At 32.8% G+C, this 18,599-nt stretch overlaps 1 protein-coding gene across 5 annotated transcripts in view; it reads right to left on the reverse strand.

Annotated features, from left to right (window-relative positions):
• The window catches only part of LRP1B (LDL receptor related protein 1B), a 1,798,389-nt gene that overhangs the window by 255,936 nt on the left and 1,523,854 nt on the right, over positions 1 to 18,599 (reverse strand). For all 5 annotated transcript variants that reach the window (XR_012497488.1, XM_074335786.1, XM_074335783.1 and 2 more), the window contains 5 exons: positions 17,948 to 18,067; positions 10,153 to 10,266; positions 9,758 to 9,907; positions 7,286 to 7,408; positions 5,430 to 5,549 (listed from right to left, as the gene is read on the reverse strand). Coding sequence is in view for 4 of the 5 variants with exons in the window: in XM_074335786.1 (XP_074191887.1) it covers positions 5,430 to 5,549; positions 7,286 to 7,408; positions 9,758 to 9,907; positions 10,153 to 10,266; positions 17,948 to 18,067 (627 nt within the window). In the remaining variant the exon portion in view is untranslated. The remainder of the gene's footprint in view (positions 1 to 5,429; positions 5,550 to 7,285; positions 7,409 to 9,757; positions 9,908 to 10,152; positions 10,267 to 17,947; positions 18,068 to 18,599) is intronic.

Consider the following 18,599-nt stretch of genomic DNA (forward strand, 5'->3'; position numbering starts at 1 on the left):
TAAGGAAATGTATTTGTTTCTAAACATTTAAAACAGTAACTGACGTGCTTTAAATGGATTATCAATATCATCTTATTTTTTAGCCATAGAGTTGTTAACAGAAAATGCTTTCCAATGCAATGTTTTCAATATAGGGGATAGCAGGGTGACAGAACCCCCTGGTGATCTTTCCCAACATAAATATGCTTGTCCCTGACATATATTTTAGTTTGGAGGACAGGATGCCAACTGAATGTTGAAAAGTTCCCTAGACAATTCAGATTTGCTCATTTGATTGAGGATAAGTGCTAGTAGAAGAGAGTTTAATATATCTATTACAGGAAAGTCATAGAAAATCTATTAAATAAATGTTACATTCACTTAAAAATGAAACCACCTGCTACCTATTATGTCTTTAGTACCTTCTATAATAAAATTCTCTTCCTAAAAAATTAAATTTTTCCTTCTTGTTATCTATTTTTTTCAAGCTTGCCATGAGAACATAGTGTCACTTTCACTATTATACTCTCAATTAGTGCTCTAATTTACATAACATTTTTGTCATTTAGCTTGAGAATTAAAAATGCATTTTTTTGCTATGAAAGTTTGATACATGTAAAACTCCTTGTCTACTTTTTTATTATCACTCTTATTCATTCTCAAGGTAGTCATAATAGATAAAGCATTGATTTAGCTATTGAGAAATTTAATTCTGTATGACCTTGGAGAAGACTAGTGTCTGAATTTCACTATCTGTAAAATGTAGGTTATGACTACAAAATTCCTAAGATACCTCAAACTAAAAAATGAGATAAGGCTCTTTGCAGCTAGTTTTATGGCTCCTTTGGTAGTGCTCAATGGGTTCTGTGTTAACAGCCTGACAAAACAGCAGTCACTTGGAAAGAAAATGGGCCAAAGGAGAACTCGTGGCTTCGTTCCATAGTTACCACTGCCATCTGAAGACACGCAGCCTTCCTCAGGGATATGAATCCCAAGGGAGAAGCAAGCCAAGCTAAAGGAATTTCACCAGGTCCATCTCGTGCACTTTGTCACATACAATGTTTAATTACTGGTAAAAGTGACCATCTTATTTAGTATTTCGGAAACCTGGATTCCGGTCCTAGCTCTGTCATCTGTGATTCACTGAGTGACCTCAGACAAATTTATTAACCTCTGTGAGTTTCTCTTTTTTCATCTATCAAATAATGAAGGTGGACTAGACCATGATTTAAAAAAAATAAAAAATAAATAAATAAAAAAAGGGATCCTCAGATCCCTAGTCAGAACTACCATGTTTCCCCGAAAATAAGACCTAACTGGAAAATAAGCCCTAGCATGATTTTTCAGGATGACATACCCTGAACATAAGCCCTAATGAATCTTTTGGAGCAAACTTCAATATAAGACCCGGTCTTATTTTTGGGGAAACCCGGTAGCATGTGCTTATTAAGAAAGAATGTGTTTGTAGCCCACATTGCAATATTTGGAAGTAGGGATTGAGACTCTACATTTCAACACTTCTGAAAAAGGTATTTTGTGCAGGTTGAGAGCCACTGAGATAAACCATTGATAAAGTTCCTTCCCAATCCTAAAATACTAGGTTCACTTCATTAGCTGATGTTTGATCTAAAACAGTAGTGTTTATGTGTCACCAGCTTGGCAGTTAGTATATAAAATGCAGCCTGTAATTAAATTAAATTCACTGCGTGTTTTGAAAACAGGTAAACATGTCCTTTACAATCTTAATCCTTTTTTTTTTTTTTTTTTTGAATTCTAAGGACACTGAGAGATACAGACATAACAATAACAGTATTGTCAATGACAATAATGATATACATGAAAATAACTCTGGAAAATAAAGGAAAGATGCGAAATAGAACAAAAGATAATATAAATAAATTTATTTATACAGTGCACATTGGTCATGCTAGAGGATTACAATGGTTACAAAAAGGTATATCTTTTTGTATCCACATAACAGATAAGGCATTTGAGAAATGAGGGATCAAATAGATCTGCCCATGATCATACAGTTGAAAACTGCAGATGTGGGAGAAATGAACTCTGTATTACTTTAGAGTCTTCACCCAGAAAGGATGGAGGTATCATTGGAGCCATTTAGAGTAGGGTTAAACAAAGGATCGACAACAAGGTGATTTAAAGACTAGCAGCATGCTCAACTCACTTTAAGGAGGTACTCCTTTTCTTAAAATTAAAGAAAGGTTTAATAGCAAATAGAAATACAGTAGGGAAAAGAGTTTAGCCTGTCATCTAATTGATTGGTAATTTCTTTTTGCTTTCACAGCTTTTTTTATAGTGATCATTTTATATTTATCTTTATTTGTTATATAAGTTATTTCGGCTGTGTAAATAAAAAACAGATTTTGGTTCACTTAAATACAAGAAAATAAATTGCCTCTTTCAAAGGATAGTTCCAATTGTAAGTTATTTACAGAGAACTTCAGTTTAGCTAAACATTTTAAAATTCTATCTACCTGTCTCCATGCTAGTAACATAAAGAGCAGGCCAGATTCCTGAAATTTAAAAAAAGGTGTTAAGTATACTTAACTTGATATGTGCACTTTATTCTATGATTCAGATCTTTTCCTCTCTAAAATGAGGATGCAAAGGCTATGAAACAGGGCTGACATAATTATTATAGAATATATATCTACAAGTACAAACACATAGAACTACTCAGATGGATAAATAGAAAGACATATAAATTACTAGAATATTTGGTCAAGTATAATAAATTTATAGAAATTATATTGCTTCTTTCTTTTACCCCTTAAGAAATTCAGTTAATTTTATTTAAGTTATTTGTTAAATGTTTGTGATTATTTAAAAACAATTACAAACAAGCTATTAGAAACAATCAACGAAAACAGTAAAGTTGCCAACTACAAAATCAATGTACAAAAGTCCATTGCATTCCTATATACTAAGAATTAAATATCAGAAAAAGAAATACAAAAAACAATTCCTTTTGCAGTTGCAGCAAAAAGAATAACATACCTAGGAATAAACTTAACCAAGGATGTGAAAGACCTATATGCTGAAAACTACAAGACATTTTTAAAAGAAATTGAAGGAGACACAAAGAAATGGAAAGCCATTTTCTGCTCATGGATTGGAAGAATCAACATAGTTAAAATGGCCATATTACCCAAAGCAATAAACAGATTTAATACAATCCCCGTCAAAATCCCAATGGTATGTTTTAAAGAAATAGAACAAAAAATCATCAGATTTGTTTGGAACCACAAAACACCCTGAATAGCCAAAGCAATCTTAAGAAAAAAGAACAATACTGGAGGTATCACACTCCCTGACTTTAGCTTGTAGTACAGGGCTACAATAATCAAAACAGCATGGTATTGGCAGAAAAACAGACACATAGACCAATGGAATAGAATTGAGAACCCAGAAATAAAACCACATAAATATAGACACATACTTTTTGACAAAGAAGCAAAAAACATACAATGGAGAAAAGACAGCCTCTTCAATAAATGGTGCTGGCAGAATTGGATAGCCACCTGCAAAAGATTGAAACTGGACTGCTATCTGTCACCATGTACCAAAATTAATTCAAAATGGATCAAAGACTTAAGCATAAGACTTGACACAATAAACTGCATAGAAGAAAACATAGGCACTAAACTTATGGACCTTGGGTTCAAAGAGCATTTTATGAATTTGACTCCAAAGGCAGGGGAAGTAAAAGCCAAAATACGTGAATGGGACTATATGAAACTTAAAAGCTTCTGCACAGCAAAAGAAACCATTGACAAAATAAAGAGGCAACCAACTGAATGAGAGAAGATTTTTGCAAACAGTGCCTCCGATAAGGGGCTAATATCCAAAATATACAAGGAACTCATGCAACTCAACAACTAAAAAAACAAACAACCCAATTGAAAAATGGGCGGACGACCTGAAGAGACATTTCTCCAAAGAGGACATACAAATGGCAAATAGACATATGAAAAAATGCTCAACATCACTAATCATCAGAGAAATGCAAATAAAAACCGCAGTGAGATATCACCTATCCCAGTCAGAATGGCTATCATCAACAAGACAAATAGTAACAAGTGTTGGAGAGGCAGTGGAGAAAAAGGAACCCTCATACACTGTTGGTGGGAATGCAGACTGGTGCAGCCGCTATGGAAGACAATGTGGAGGTTCCTCAAAAAATTATGAATAGAATTACCATATGACTCAGCAATCCCTCTCCTGGGTATCTACCCAAAAAATCTGAAAACATTTATACATAAAGACACGTGTGCTCCAATGTTCATTACAGCTTTATTTACGGTGGCCAAGACATGGAAACAACCAAAATGTCCTTCAATAGTGAATAGATAAAGAAGTTGTGGTATATATATACACAATGGAATACTATTCAGTGGTAAGAAAAGATGAAATAGGACCATTTGTGACAACATGGATGGATCTTGAGATTATAATTCTAAGCGAAATAAGTCAGACAGAAAAAGCAGAGAACTATATGATTTCACTGATATGTGGTATATAAACCAAAAACAACAAAAGAAGAAGACAAACAAATAAGAAACAAAATCACATAGACACAGACAATAGTTTAGTGGTTACCAGAGGGTAAGGGGGCAGGGGAGTTGGAGATGAGGGTAAGGGGGATCAAATATATGGTGATGGAAAGAGTACTGACTCTGGGTGGTGAGAACACAATGAGATTTATAGATGATGTAATACAGAATTGTACACCTGAAATCTATGTAATTTTACTAACAATTGTCACCCCAATAAACTTTAAAAAAAATAAAATAAAATAAATAAAAAAATAAAAACAATTACGATGCCTGTGTAGTTGACATATAGTAGTCAAATATAAACATTTAACACTATATCTCTAATTATATAAAGCTGAATTTAAAGTACATTTTAAAATAACATACAATAGCCTCCTTCTTTGCTTCCCATTGAAAAAATGATATAAACATGATCAGTATAATGCGCACACACACACACACACACACACACACACACACACAAATAGCATGTGTGGCTTGTGACAGTATAAATCAATGTAATACTTTTCAAGGACAACTTGACAATACAAATCAAGAGCCATCATAAAACATTTGTTCATTTGATCCAAGTAATTCCAATTATTGAGATCTATTCCAAAGGAGTCATTGAATACCAGAAATTAAATTTACAAATGTGTTCATTGCGTCAATATTCAGGGGAAAAAGCCTAAACTTTGAAAAACAACCATATATATAAAAACAGAAAAATTGGTTGTCATAATAATAATAAAAAAGCTATATAGAAATGTGTATGTAAATTTAATGTGAAGATAATAGTAGAAAAAAAGTTTTATGTGTACTGTATAATAAAATGATAGAACGTATGTGTCATCCACCTAAAATCTGAAGGGGAACACAAAAGAAACAACTCACCACAAATACTATCACTTTCATCTAGTCCATCTCCACAATCATCCTCTCCATCACAAATCCAGTGTTTCGATATACATTTTTGTGCAGAACAAGCAAACTGGTTCCAAGAACATGAGGAATCTAGAAAACAAACAAGAATATCTCTTTGGTATGAAATAAAAAAAGTTGTTTGAGACCGTTTTAGAACATATCTAAGAGTAAGAAAGTTCTTTTCTGGACTTGACTACACTCAACAGTCCTGTAATAAAATAAGCCAAATTCCTCTTCTCTATGACAGCTCTATAAAATGGTGACAACAGCTTCCAAATTCCCTCTGCATTTCCAGATTATACAATCTTGTTCCTTCAATATAATTTTCACAGGGTTTGACTTTGAAGTAGTCAGTCATTTAACCAGGACTCTCCGCTAAGCATACTCAAGTTTATCATTGAAAACAACAACAACAAAAACATGTGGTGCCCAGATATAAAATAAATCTTCCAGGTGTGATCTACTTATCCTTTCTAATTTTTCATCTATTTTAGAACAATTGGAGGAACATTTACATCCTGGGCAAGGTGGATTCACCAGCGTATGTTTTTATTTTTAAAGATGAGGTGAGGACAGGGGTTTCAGCTTGAGGACAAGCAACCAGTCTTGTACCTATACGTACATAACACATTGATATTTTTGTTTCTCTCCCTCAAGAACACTTAAGTCTAATTAATAACATCCAAATTCATTGGCATGGTGACTGGTACGTTATTACTAATTACGTGTTTGTATTAGTGTACTCCATTCATTTCCAAAGTCAGGTTTGTGATTACTCTCTACTCTCCACTCAGCATTCTTATCACCATGGAAGATCCAAAAATCCTTCTCAATTTTCAAATATAAATTACCATATTTTTATTTTTATTTTTATGCTATAAAATAGTGTAAAAAGTTTGTACCTTTATTTGAAATATTTACTTAAGTGACTTATGAAAAAAGAAGAGATGTTTACAAAAACTGAAGCCTGGAAAAAATAAAATTAAGGAAGATACAACCATATAATGGCTTCCTGTCCAGAAATTCTGAATCTATATAAACTATTTGCAAAGTTCTTAGTTAATCTTTCTCAGAATCTGGGTTTAATGTAAAGATATATAGCATCTTAAACAAAATGAACCTTTATATTTCATGGTGACATTTACTTTTAGGGGAATTTGACATTTCATAGACAACCCATTTTAATTTTTTTCCTAATCTGTCTAATCATCACAGTGCATGTTATTTGTTTTAAATGAAAATAGTGAATCCATGTTTTGTTTCCCTATAGAAAATTTATTTGTCCTGGAAATCACAAAATCCATACATTTTACAAAGTAAATTTTAAAATGCTTTCTTACCGTGCTAAGTGAAATAAAATGTACACAAGTAGAAATTAGGAGGTAGGTGGTAAAGGATGGGAACTTAAAGAAATTCAGATTTAAGCATACTATTTAAAGCTATACATGTAATTAACAGAAACGGTTAAGACAAAAATACATAGTCAATACCATGAACGGGGAGTATAATGAGTAGTATGATCTAAATCCTTATTTTTAATAGCAGAAAATAAATAAATGAGCATCTAAAGTAAATGAAGGTATCTAATTTAGATTGATGGAGGTAACAACCAAGGAAAAGAAGTTAAAAGAAAACGCTAGGACAGGAGATTATTATTATTCATTATATGTTTTCCTGTTCTATTTTAATTTTTAATTTTGTATTAATAAAATTGAAAATTGATGTTAAACTCAATTAGCAATATTTTGTATACTATCTCTATCCAAGAGAACGTCAGCATATAAATAATATGGTTTATGAAACTAAAGCAAGACATGACATCTCACCACAGTGGAATTCATCAAGTCCATCCTCACAATCTTTCTGACCATCACATATCCAGGTATTCAAAATACATCTTCCACTAGGACAACCAAAATAATTTTCTTCACATTTGTGTTTGTTTTGCACTGTGACAAAATATAGAATATAATGTCAAATAATTGAATCTTAGACTTCTGCAATATAGGTAGATATCAAGACAGTAATACTCCTTGAATTGGAAGGGATGAATAACAAGAAAACTTGAATTAAAAAGAGCTGAGGTGTTCTCTTTAAGAATGCAAATGTCATGAAAACCAAGGAAAAAAGTAAAAAATGTGGCACAAACTGGAGGAAACTAGGGAGATACAATAATCAAATTCAAACCAGGATTAAATCTGGAATCAGAAAGATGAAACCAATGAAAAAATTGGTTAAGTACAAATAATATGGAATTTCAGTAACAAAATAAAATACTGAAATGAGTATAAAGTGAGTGAGCCTAAGGCCCAAGAATCATTTTGGACAGAAAATATTTTTAATTCCCTATTCAGAAAAAAAATTACAAAAACATTAGCGGATCTTTATGGAGAAAGTGGGATGTTTCTACTGTCCTGTAGTTTGTGTAGGCTTTGAGAAGATTTAAGTAAGTATTCTCTATTTTAAGGAAGAAAAGCAAGTTACAATCGAATCTCCAAAAATGTTATGTCTTGCAGAAATATCATGAGAATAAAGACCTTCTGTATGCAAAATCATTTTGTAAGTTGTACTGTAAATTATTTTGTAAGTTATTATATTTTTAATAGTGTTATTATTATAACCTCCAAGACTACATATAAAATACTAGATATTTTTCTTTACTGGATATTACTGGTCCACTTGCACCTCCAGGTTTACATAGTTTTAGACTGACTAGCTCATAGCCAATCTAAAAGTAAACCTCAGAATACTTATGCCAATCACATTATAATGATCCGTTATGACTACTGGATAATAAGAAAAATCACCCCCGTTTTATTTTTTTTTTTTTTTATGTCAATTCTGTAGATCTAATCAAATATGAAAATGTTTTTTGAGGAATTCACTATTAAATCAAAAACTGTTGAGTGAGTTTTATATTTTACTTTTTCAGATGATATTGCTAGATATAACTTAAGGCATTCAGACTGACCTATTACTGGATTCTTCTGTATCTGTTCACTTGTCTTATACTTCTACGTGAGTGTCCCTTTCCTTCTTCTCCAGTATAATCACAATTCTCTATTAGTGCTGAATGTTAACTTTTAAAATAATTTATTAACACTAGAAATATGTAAAGTGTACAAAAAAGTTAAATAAAGTACATTTAATATTAAGTTCTATTATGTGCTGCCTTCAAGATAATTTAAAAAATTAACTGCAGCCATAATGAGGTAAGAAATTATAGAAAGATCACTGGATTAAGAATCTAGACACCAGGTTCCATGCGTATGAAACAATATTTCTGTATTTCTTTTTAAATGTTTTATATAATTAAAAGTCAAATAAAAGATGTGAAAGAGTTGTGGTGAGTCACAGAATGTTACACACTGATGAACAACAACAAAAAAAAGGACTTTGCTATTGCCCAATTAAGTGGTAGATTGTATTCAGAATATCAGTTCTTCACATTAGATTGTGTGCATGTGCCTTTGCATATAGCAGTGTGTAGAATATGGACAGATACAATTTCTTAAAATGTTTCAAAATGTATTAAATGTCACCTAAACAGAAAAAGTGAGTAGGGTAAGGAGAGGGAAACAAATAGCAGTATGAGAACACATATAATAGTTTCCCATATAGCATATCTACTTCCAGTTATAGTAATTTAACACCTTTCATTCCTGTATTATTATATATTTTTAAATGTTTCTTCAAATAGTTAAAAAGAAACAGGGCCATGACCTTTTCATGAAAGCCATTCTCCTAAGAATGCAGACAGTCTTTTACACAGTTTATGTCAGTAAACGTGGTTAATATATTAAACATGCCTGTCTGAACTTGATCCAGTAATTACTACCCCATAGTACTATGGAAAAAGATTGTGTAAACTGCATCCGACAGCTTGACCTAACAGTATACGCTGAATAGTAACATTGAGTAAAGCTAGTGGTGAGAAATATAGTCTGCCTCTCTTTAGCCTATGAATAGTTTTTCCTCGATATGTAATATTTCCATGGAAATGTTATAGATCATACATTTTAAGTGTAATCATCAACTTTAAAAGGTTTAACAGTGAACTGAACATGAAAGAGGAAACTGATCCAAATACAGAATAGGTCTCTTATCATCAAAATCGTTAAAAAAGATCAAGTGGCATGTTTAGAACAGGATGCTTATTTTTAATTTAGTCCACATTATTTGTATTTTAAACTTTACTGCATATCAATAATGGAAATTAATAAGTTTATTCTATACAATTAGCCTCTGAATCTTTTTTCCATCACAGGACATTTTTTTTTTTCTTTTTCCAGAATTACCTGGGCATTTTAACTCATCTGAATAGTCTCCACAGTCGTTAGATCCATCACATATCCAGGTTGGCAGAACACACAGTGAGGTAGAATTACATTTTATGAACCCTGTGGTTTTCACTCCAAGTTTATAGAAGTGTGTACAGTCCGTATTATCTATAAGGAGATAAATAGAAAAATAAAAAAAAATACCTCATCTGCAACAATTATGAGCCTTCTGTGTAGGTCATAGAGACAAGAAAAGTTAACTTCATGTGAAGAAGTAAATATGGAATTATCCTACACAACAGGATTTATAACATATCAAGTCTAAATGAGGTTCAGTGAAAAGTTGGACAGTGTCCAATGTAATGCACAGAGTGACCAGGCACATACTAATAAAATGTAGTGGAGTATCTTACTGCAGTTTTTTTCATCTGAAGCATCTGTACAATCTATGTTCTGGTTGCAACGTGCTGATCTTGGAATGCATGTCCCATCTGCACAGCGGAACTCAATAGCAGCACAGGTTGAAACTAGAAAAATAGGTAAATAAATAAAATGATAGATGAAACAGAAAAGAAAATGACTTCTTGTTTTAACATTTTGATTGTTTTAGTTAAATTCACACTTTTGTTTGGTTCTGCTTATTTAATTCTGAGAAGTCAAACTTGACTTTTGGCCCCCACCCCAAGCTTGGGTTGGATTCCTCATACATCTTCCCTTGTCACACAATTCTTCGTTCTGTGGTGGTACTTATAATACTGCATTGCAATTGCCTCTTTATGTAGCTGCTCCCCTACTAAACTCTAAACTCCATGAAAGTAGAGACTAGGCTTTGTTCCCCATGATAATGCCAGTTCAGGACTAAGTCAACATACAAAAAAAAACACACAAAACAAACAAACAAACAAAAATAATAATAATTTTGTGGAAAATTCTCTCTTCTTCCAACATCAAAAGACAAGGTTATGATCCTAAGTGAACTCCTGACTAAGAACATATAGGGAAATCCTAATCTGACTTCTAAGATGTGGAACATTCCCTGCTTGATAAAGAGACAAAGACAGAGAAACACAGACTGAGAGGGAGAAACCACTGAGCATTTGCTTTAGTACCCCCAGAGGGGACAATAGCTCAGCCATCCATACTAGAAAGCCATCCATGCTATGTTATAATCATTTACATGACCATATCACTAACATTCGGTATAGAAACTATGGGTGCCTCATGCCAAGAAACATAAATGTGGTATGACTTGTCTCTATTGTTGGAAAGTACGGCTTTCCAATTCCCTGCTATGCTCAGATGAAACTGAGTTTCAATATGCTACTGTCATTATCTATATTTTGAACAGAATAGCTTATTCTTATTCATATATTCCTTTCTCCTTTGCTTACACATTCATTACCATATAATGGTTTCCAGCAATATGTTGTGAACAGGTGCATGACTTGCTATGTGTGTTAGATAACTTAGGTGAGATTTCCATTCCAAATTTAAATTTCCACAGGTTGGTTATGTTAATGTACAACCTAAAGGGCTCTTTGATTATGCTACTTTTACTAGAGTTGATATCTTAAAGAGGCTATTTAATTATAAATAGAAAGTATATCAATCGTAAGTGGTTAAAATGCTATCTTAAAATATGTATATTTTACCAAAGGTGTGTATGTCATTTATATTTCATAATGCACTGCTCTTATTATATTTAATTGTGCTGCAATTCTATCATTATTATTGCTTAAATAATGATTAGAATAAATGTTTTATTTACAATTTGCAATTACAATGCTTCATTGTTTTCTTTATTAAAAAGAGCATCTTATCATCTGAAACAGATAATGCTATTATGAGTAGAGACACACAATTTCAAACAGGAAAAAATAGATATTTATCTTTTATTTCTAAAAGAGCAAAATTTCCTCCGTATTCCTTTCTATTACATTTCACATTTAACATTCTTAAACGGGAACAATACATGGAATATATAACATAGAACATCAACTTGACAAGCATTTAGATTTTGTTTCTGACTTTGCTATGTATCAGCAGTCTCCCATTAAGAGGTTCCATTCGAAAATATTCCTTATAATCTCTTTATGTAGAAGACAGGGTTCATTTTTCTGTGAAACAATATTCTAGATAGTGGTAATATGCCTAGACAAGTCTACAAAGATGTGTCTCCTAATACACTTGAAGTTTTATCTTACAGAGTTTAGGATGCCAAAAAGATCCCAATAGAGACAATCACAACCCATTTCATCATTTCCATCTTCCTCTAAGTGTCCACAGACAATCTTCTGTGTATGCGGCAGGGAATGAATCAGAGGGGGTCTAGTAGCAGACAGAGGGAAGAGGGAAGTTATGACTCCATGAACATGGGGATGGCATTTCAGACAGTTAAGAGGACTGAAGGTTCAGGGATTTCACAGTAATAGAGTTTCAGAAATAGTGTTGGGGGCTCTCAGGTGGCAGTAAGAGTAAGAATTAATTTAAGAAGTGGGAAATATGGAACACTAAAACACAAGTTTTAGATGGAATTCTGGGAAGAAGAAAGAAACGAGAGGAACTGAAAAGAAACTGTAACTTTGAAGTTGAGAAGATCGATTAGGAGATCGTTTTTAAAATATAGGCACAGTAAATTAGATAACGTAGCGGGTCAGGAGAACTGGGTAGAGGGTAGAATATTTGCAGGATGTATTTTTTTCCCATTTTGCCAATCCAAAATAAGGCTATGATTCTTGGTGAGAAGGCCTAGGAGTGTATAAGATGTGCAAATAGGAACAGATAATCACTTTACTTCTAATCCTTTTCCCGCAGAGTCCACAACTTGGTATAGTTTGGGAACCACTCGAGGATTAAATAGGGTGGTAATTGGCAATAGAATTAGATATATTAAATGGTTGCAAGATTTCATAAGCAGCAAGTGCAAGTTAGTCATGGGGATTAACATCTCTAGCATTTGTAGGCAAGAAAAAAAAAGTACTGTGATGGGAAAAATCCATGACAATTATGAGAACTTTATTAAATAAGTAAGCAAATGTGTCTTCTTCCAAAACCCCCTCCTCTCTGTTTCCTTAATTATATTTCTTCCTCACATTGTTTTGGTTAGTCAAGTACTGAAATTTTTTCACCCTTAAGGTGATTTTTGAGGGAGAAAGATGCTGGAATCTCTTATTTCTCAAGTGAATATGAAAGCTTGCTGACATTTTTTTCCTCAGGCTAAATGTCCTGAAAAAGAGAGGGAGAGAGAGAAAGAAAAATAATGTAGACCAAATAAAGATTAGCCAAGTGGGGAATAGTAGACTTTTTCTGCCATATTGTCCAAAAGAAAAAGTAATCCTGCAAAATGTGAGTGAAAACATGACAGCCACACCAGAATTGCAATGAAATATTACAAAGGGAAATCTGACTGAGATTGTGGATCAAAAATAGTAGCAAAAGAGAAAGTAAAACTAGTTTTTCCTCCACATACTTTCTTAATTTTCCTTTTCACCCACTTTTTTTGCATGTCAGTTAAAATATGTAATGAGATATGAAAGACATAAAATCGATTGGTCTTTCTGTGGTTCTTAGGACATTTCTTATAAATAACCTAAATCAATGCTTTCTCTTCCAACAACAACCTTACCCAAACTTCTCTTTACTTTCAATCCACATCTTTTTATTTAATTTACTGCAAACCCAGAAGGACTGATGATTTCTTCTCTAAGCATTTGTATCCTTTTTCTTTAACTTGGTGTTTATGGAACCTTCAAAGTTTTGCTGTGAATTTAGGAAAAAACAAACACCAGCTTCCTCTCCTTTAGGCAGACTCATGACCACTTATCTCTCCAGTTCCCTTAAAAGTGTTCAGGCGGCCATAAAAGTTCATATAATTCACAAAGTGAGTATTTACATTCATCTCCATATGGAAGGAAAGAGGGGACTCATGTATTCTCCAGGAATCTATTCACTCAACCTCTCACACAATACTAAGAGGAATACAGAATAACAAACTTTCTGAAAACTCCTCAAGTCCCCCCCACCCGCCCCACCGTAGTCTAAAATCTAAAGCTCTCAGTCATGAAAGAAATAGCTATAAAGGGAAAGTATTAAAAGAGTTACGAGGATTTGGGAGTTTTGCCTTTCTTCCAAAGGAGAAGAAACCAAAACTAAGTCCTCGTAACATTTGTTTCTGCTCTGTAAATAAATTCTCTGCATTGTGGAATTTATTAAAAAAAAAAAAAAAAAGCTTTAAATACTATTAACAACTAAACTAAAGAAACAAGAATGTAACAGTACTCTAAATAATTTACAGATCATTCCACTGTAGCTGTTCTCTACCACCTATCAACATTGCCCTGTACATATTGATTTCTATCTTGTACTAATTTAAATTGTTTTCTTTTAATTTGTTTACCTTCAAAAATAATAGATGGTTTGTGTATGTGTATGCATGTATATACAACAGAGCACTGCATTCCCATGTTGCACTGACTATAGAAGCAGAGCAGTAACTGGAAGAAAAGGCTTGGAGAGAGAAGTCATTCCTGTCTCCCTGAGCCCTCACATGTTCCTTTTCCTTCATCATCTTTTAGGTGCTGTAAGTGTCCGTGTGTTTGATGGACACACATCCGAATCACTGCTTTCTTTATAAGATAACCTGGCTTTTGGAAAATGGACCCAAGGAAGCTGTTCCTCTACGGTGTGAAATGTGCCCAACAAGGACAGCATGAGAACAAACTTGCCTTGAGAGAAAAATCAAATCTGAAAGGTGTTAATGTGATAAGTAATCTTTCAGCTAAACAGCTACCCATTTATTTATCCTAAAGGACCTAGTCCATTTACTTAAATTTATTAACTTTTAGAAATAAAGTACTGTTGAGTTTCCATGGCATTTTTAGTTTCAAACATGCTACATTGTATAAGCAGAACTTCAAGGCATAAGTTTTTATTGTTTTTGTTTAACATATCCAATTGTTGTGACTTTTAATACAATTATTGTTACCAAAGAAAAGTTTTGACAGAAACACAAATGCAGTAGTTCCGTGCCCAAGTATAAGGCTAAGAGAGTTGTAACACAGAAAACAAGAATTTACACTAAAAAAAATCAAGAGTTTAGACACATTTTGAGTTATTTTTATTGTTATTCAGCAGCTAGTATTGATGTCATTAGGCAGAATAAAACCTATCTACATTTTTTGGAAGACTTATTGCTGCAAACAGCCACATAAGAATTTAATAAACAGCTACAATGTACTAGGGACTATATTTAGTAAACCCAAACACACTAATTTATTTACCACTTTTGGAAAAAGAAAATCATTTTCCAAGAAAACCCACAGTAACTTATTAAATTCCTATGGTTCCTTTTATGAATTTCATTTTAAAATCTACCTTCTTCATTTATTATTCACTTCCTTCAAATTTCAGTTAGATATTTTTACCCTTATTCTAGGTTAATGTCTTTATTATAGTTTTCTCTTCTGCTTGCAAGTAGCTGGTAAATCATATTCATTTTTTGATCTCCTTCTAGTATCCATTCTTCCTTTCTTCCAAATGCTTATCCATTTTCCTCCACTTAACTCCCAGTATTTTATAGCACTTTAAAATTTTTAATCTTTTATAGGTAATATGAAATAATTGTTGACATAGTTTATAAATGCACATGGCTCTTCCTAAACTAATGTCAACCTTAGATGGTAAACTGCTCAAATGTTTGGCGAAGGTCATACAGTCCAAGACCGCAGAGTAATTATCCAAACCTTTTCTGACTGCAAAATAATTTGTATACATTCTGCCCTCTTTCTCAACTTTGCATAGCCTTCTAATTATAACTGTACTTCACATTTTTCCTTTACCATCAATCTTTTCTAAAAATAGTCTGTATGCAGTCTTTACTACTTCACCATCCAGTTTCTGCCTCAACTTAATGTGATGTGGCTTTTCCTTACCATTCCATTGAATTGACTCTCATGAAGGTAACCAAGAAATTTTCTTCTATTTGCCAATACAATGGGAACACCGGCCTATGCCTACCCTCTTCACTTCTCTTGACTTTATGATGCTAACTGATCCTACTTTCTTGAAAAAGTAATTTCTCATGAATATCTTTCTGTAAGTCTTGTGCTCTACTTCTCCTTTTTATAATAGTACCTTTAACTTTTTTTTAAATTTAATAGACAATTCTAATGACTCCCTTAAAACGATCATTATTCCATACATCTACTGAGCTTTCTCTCTTTAATGAGCCCAGCATTAATGCTTTTAGTCTAAATCTACTACATAAGCTTTATATATATATATACATCTTTATCTCTCTCTCTATATATAGATATATATCTCTCTATATATATATATATCTATATATCTATATCTATATCTATATCTATATATCTTTATGCCTTTGGAACAGTTCCATCTGAATGTCCACAGGTGCTCCAACCTCAGAATGCACATTCTCTTTATTATTGTATCCCCATCCTACCCAAAGGCCCAGAAAAATAAATTTAAAAAAATAAAAATAATAACTTTAAAGCAGAAAAAAAAAAAGAAGAAGAAAAACACAAAATTCCTCTAATCTTTTCCATGCTTTCTCTATGTTTATTACCCAAGAATGCCTGTCATGTTACCTTTTAAAATGCTATTATATTTGTCTCCCTCCTCTTTATGTTTAGCTTTGGCTGCTGTAATAGCCGCCTGATTTGTCTTTCCTATCTCAGTATTAGAGTTTCTTTTGCACAGTCGTAGTTTTCTTTCTTTTTTGGAAATGTAAATTTGATTATATTTGGTCTGTTTTAAACCTCCCATGACTTTCTGGTAACTACAAGACAAAATTCAAGTTCTTTAACAGGGCACCAAAAAACACATTCATACCTTTCCTTCTTCCTCTAACTTGCCTCATTTTTTGTTAACACTTCCTAATATATAATCTGGCTCTAACCATACAACATTAGTTGCAGTTTTCAGTTTTCCTTCTACTCAGAATTCTCTTTTTTTCTGAACATTCCACCTTATTTATAGTTTAAAACTCAGTTTAAATGTAATGTAGTCTACGAAAACTTTTAGGATATTTCTAAGACCCAAATAAATGTTGTTATATGTGCAATCATAGCACCTTATACACATTGTCGTCTGATAAATGACTGCCTTTCACTTAGAGTTTGGACTCTGTGAGGGCAGGCACATGACATAAATTTTATGTCTCAGTGCTCAATGAATTTTTCCCAATAAAATGTATTCAATGAATGGAAAGATGTTAAAACGGAAATTGGTTTGTAAAAATCTGTTGGGTCCAGATTTTAAGAAACCTTAAATGTCAGTCAAAAACATGTCACTTATTCTGTAAACATTGAAATTCCCTTTGTGTTTATTCGTTAGGGCATTGATTTCTTTTTTTAAAGGGCAGATGCTTACATAGCATTTACTATATGTTGAGTTCTATTCTATGTTTATTTAATACTAATCAGTAATTTGTTTTTTCTTACAGTTTGAGAAACTGAGGCACAGATTGGTTAAGTATCTTGTCCAAAGTCACATAGTGTTGGCATCCACATAGTGTTGAGAAAGCCACATAATGTAGACTATGCTAGATAGTATGGTTTGCTGATCTGTCCCCGGTAATCACCATGGGAAACTGTTAAATAATGTTAGCATGACTAACAGCACTGGGATTAATTAGAAAGAGTAGAGGTAGGGAAAGTATTTAAACAGCTACTCTGTGAATCCAGATTCAAAGTAAATTGAAAGAGAAGATATTTCAAAGAATTTGAAGACTTGTTGATGATTGGACATACAAGTGATAAAATATGGTGAAAGGAGGAATCATGGATAACACCAAGGTTTTCTGTCCAGTCATTAAAAAAAATATGAGATCATGTGTAAAAAAGAGAATTGAGGAAAAAAGGGGAAAAGTTTTTGTAGCAGTGAATACAGTATTATATATTCTGGTAGAAATGTCTAATAAATAGAGATAGAACTAAAAAGGTGAGATATGACAAGAGTTTTAAAGTGAGCAAAGGAATAGAAACCAGAAGCAGAAAAACAGTCATAATTTTCAATTAACTCTAATAACTCCCCTCTAACAGAATTTACCAAAGTGTGGTCCATAGATGTAGGTGTTATATACCAAAAAGTTGAAACCATAGTACTCTCACGAACACACTTTGGAAAAGTTCAGGAAACAATTAGTATAATAATATTTGCAGTCTGATGCAACATATATTTTTTTACCTTTACAGTCTAATTCATCGGAATTGTCTCCACAGTCGTTTTCACCATCACATAACTTTCCATGAGGAATGCAACGACGATTGTAGCAGGGCTTGAATCCTCTTCGACAGCTTCTGTTTTCTTATAAAGAAAAGTAGAAAGACATAATTAAAGGTCTTATTGAAAAATTTTTACAAAAAGAAAATCACAGATGAGATTTCATGCATAACAACTGGATTATGGATTTATGAAACAAGTGCTGTTCAGTATCAAAGTTCTGGGTTAGAATATTCATGCATTTTCAAGTAGTTCATTCACTAAGGAGCCTATTTGACTAAGTGTCTTGACTTCAGTGATCCATACTTGAAGATTCCTTCAAATTATACCCTCATTAGAGTTTCTGGCATTTCAGTCAGCACAGAAATAAACAAATATCACATATTCAATTCCAACAAAATAAACAACTCTAAAGTAATAAAGACACTCCAACACTTATCGCCTATCTCCTTTTCATCCTTTGAGGCTTTTATAACATGAAACAAAAAGTAACAAAACATGTATTCCTGAATCAATGAATGTAACTCCCCTAAATAACCATAAATTCCTCTTAAAAGTCACCTAACAATGTCTACCAGAACTTCCTAGAAAGAAAAATAATTGCCTTCTGAATTTT

Source organism: Rhinolophus sinicus, linkage group LG01, assembly GCF_036562045.2.
Source record: "Rhinolophus sinicus isolate RSC01 linkage group LG01, ASM3656204v1, whole genome shotgun sequence".
Lineage (NCBI taxonomy): Eukaryota > Metazoa > Chordata > Mammalia > Chiroptera > Rhinolophidae > Rhinolophus > Rhinolophus sinicus.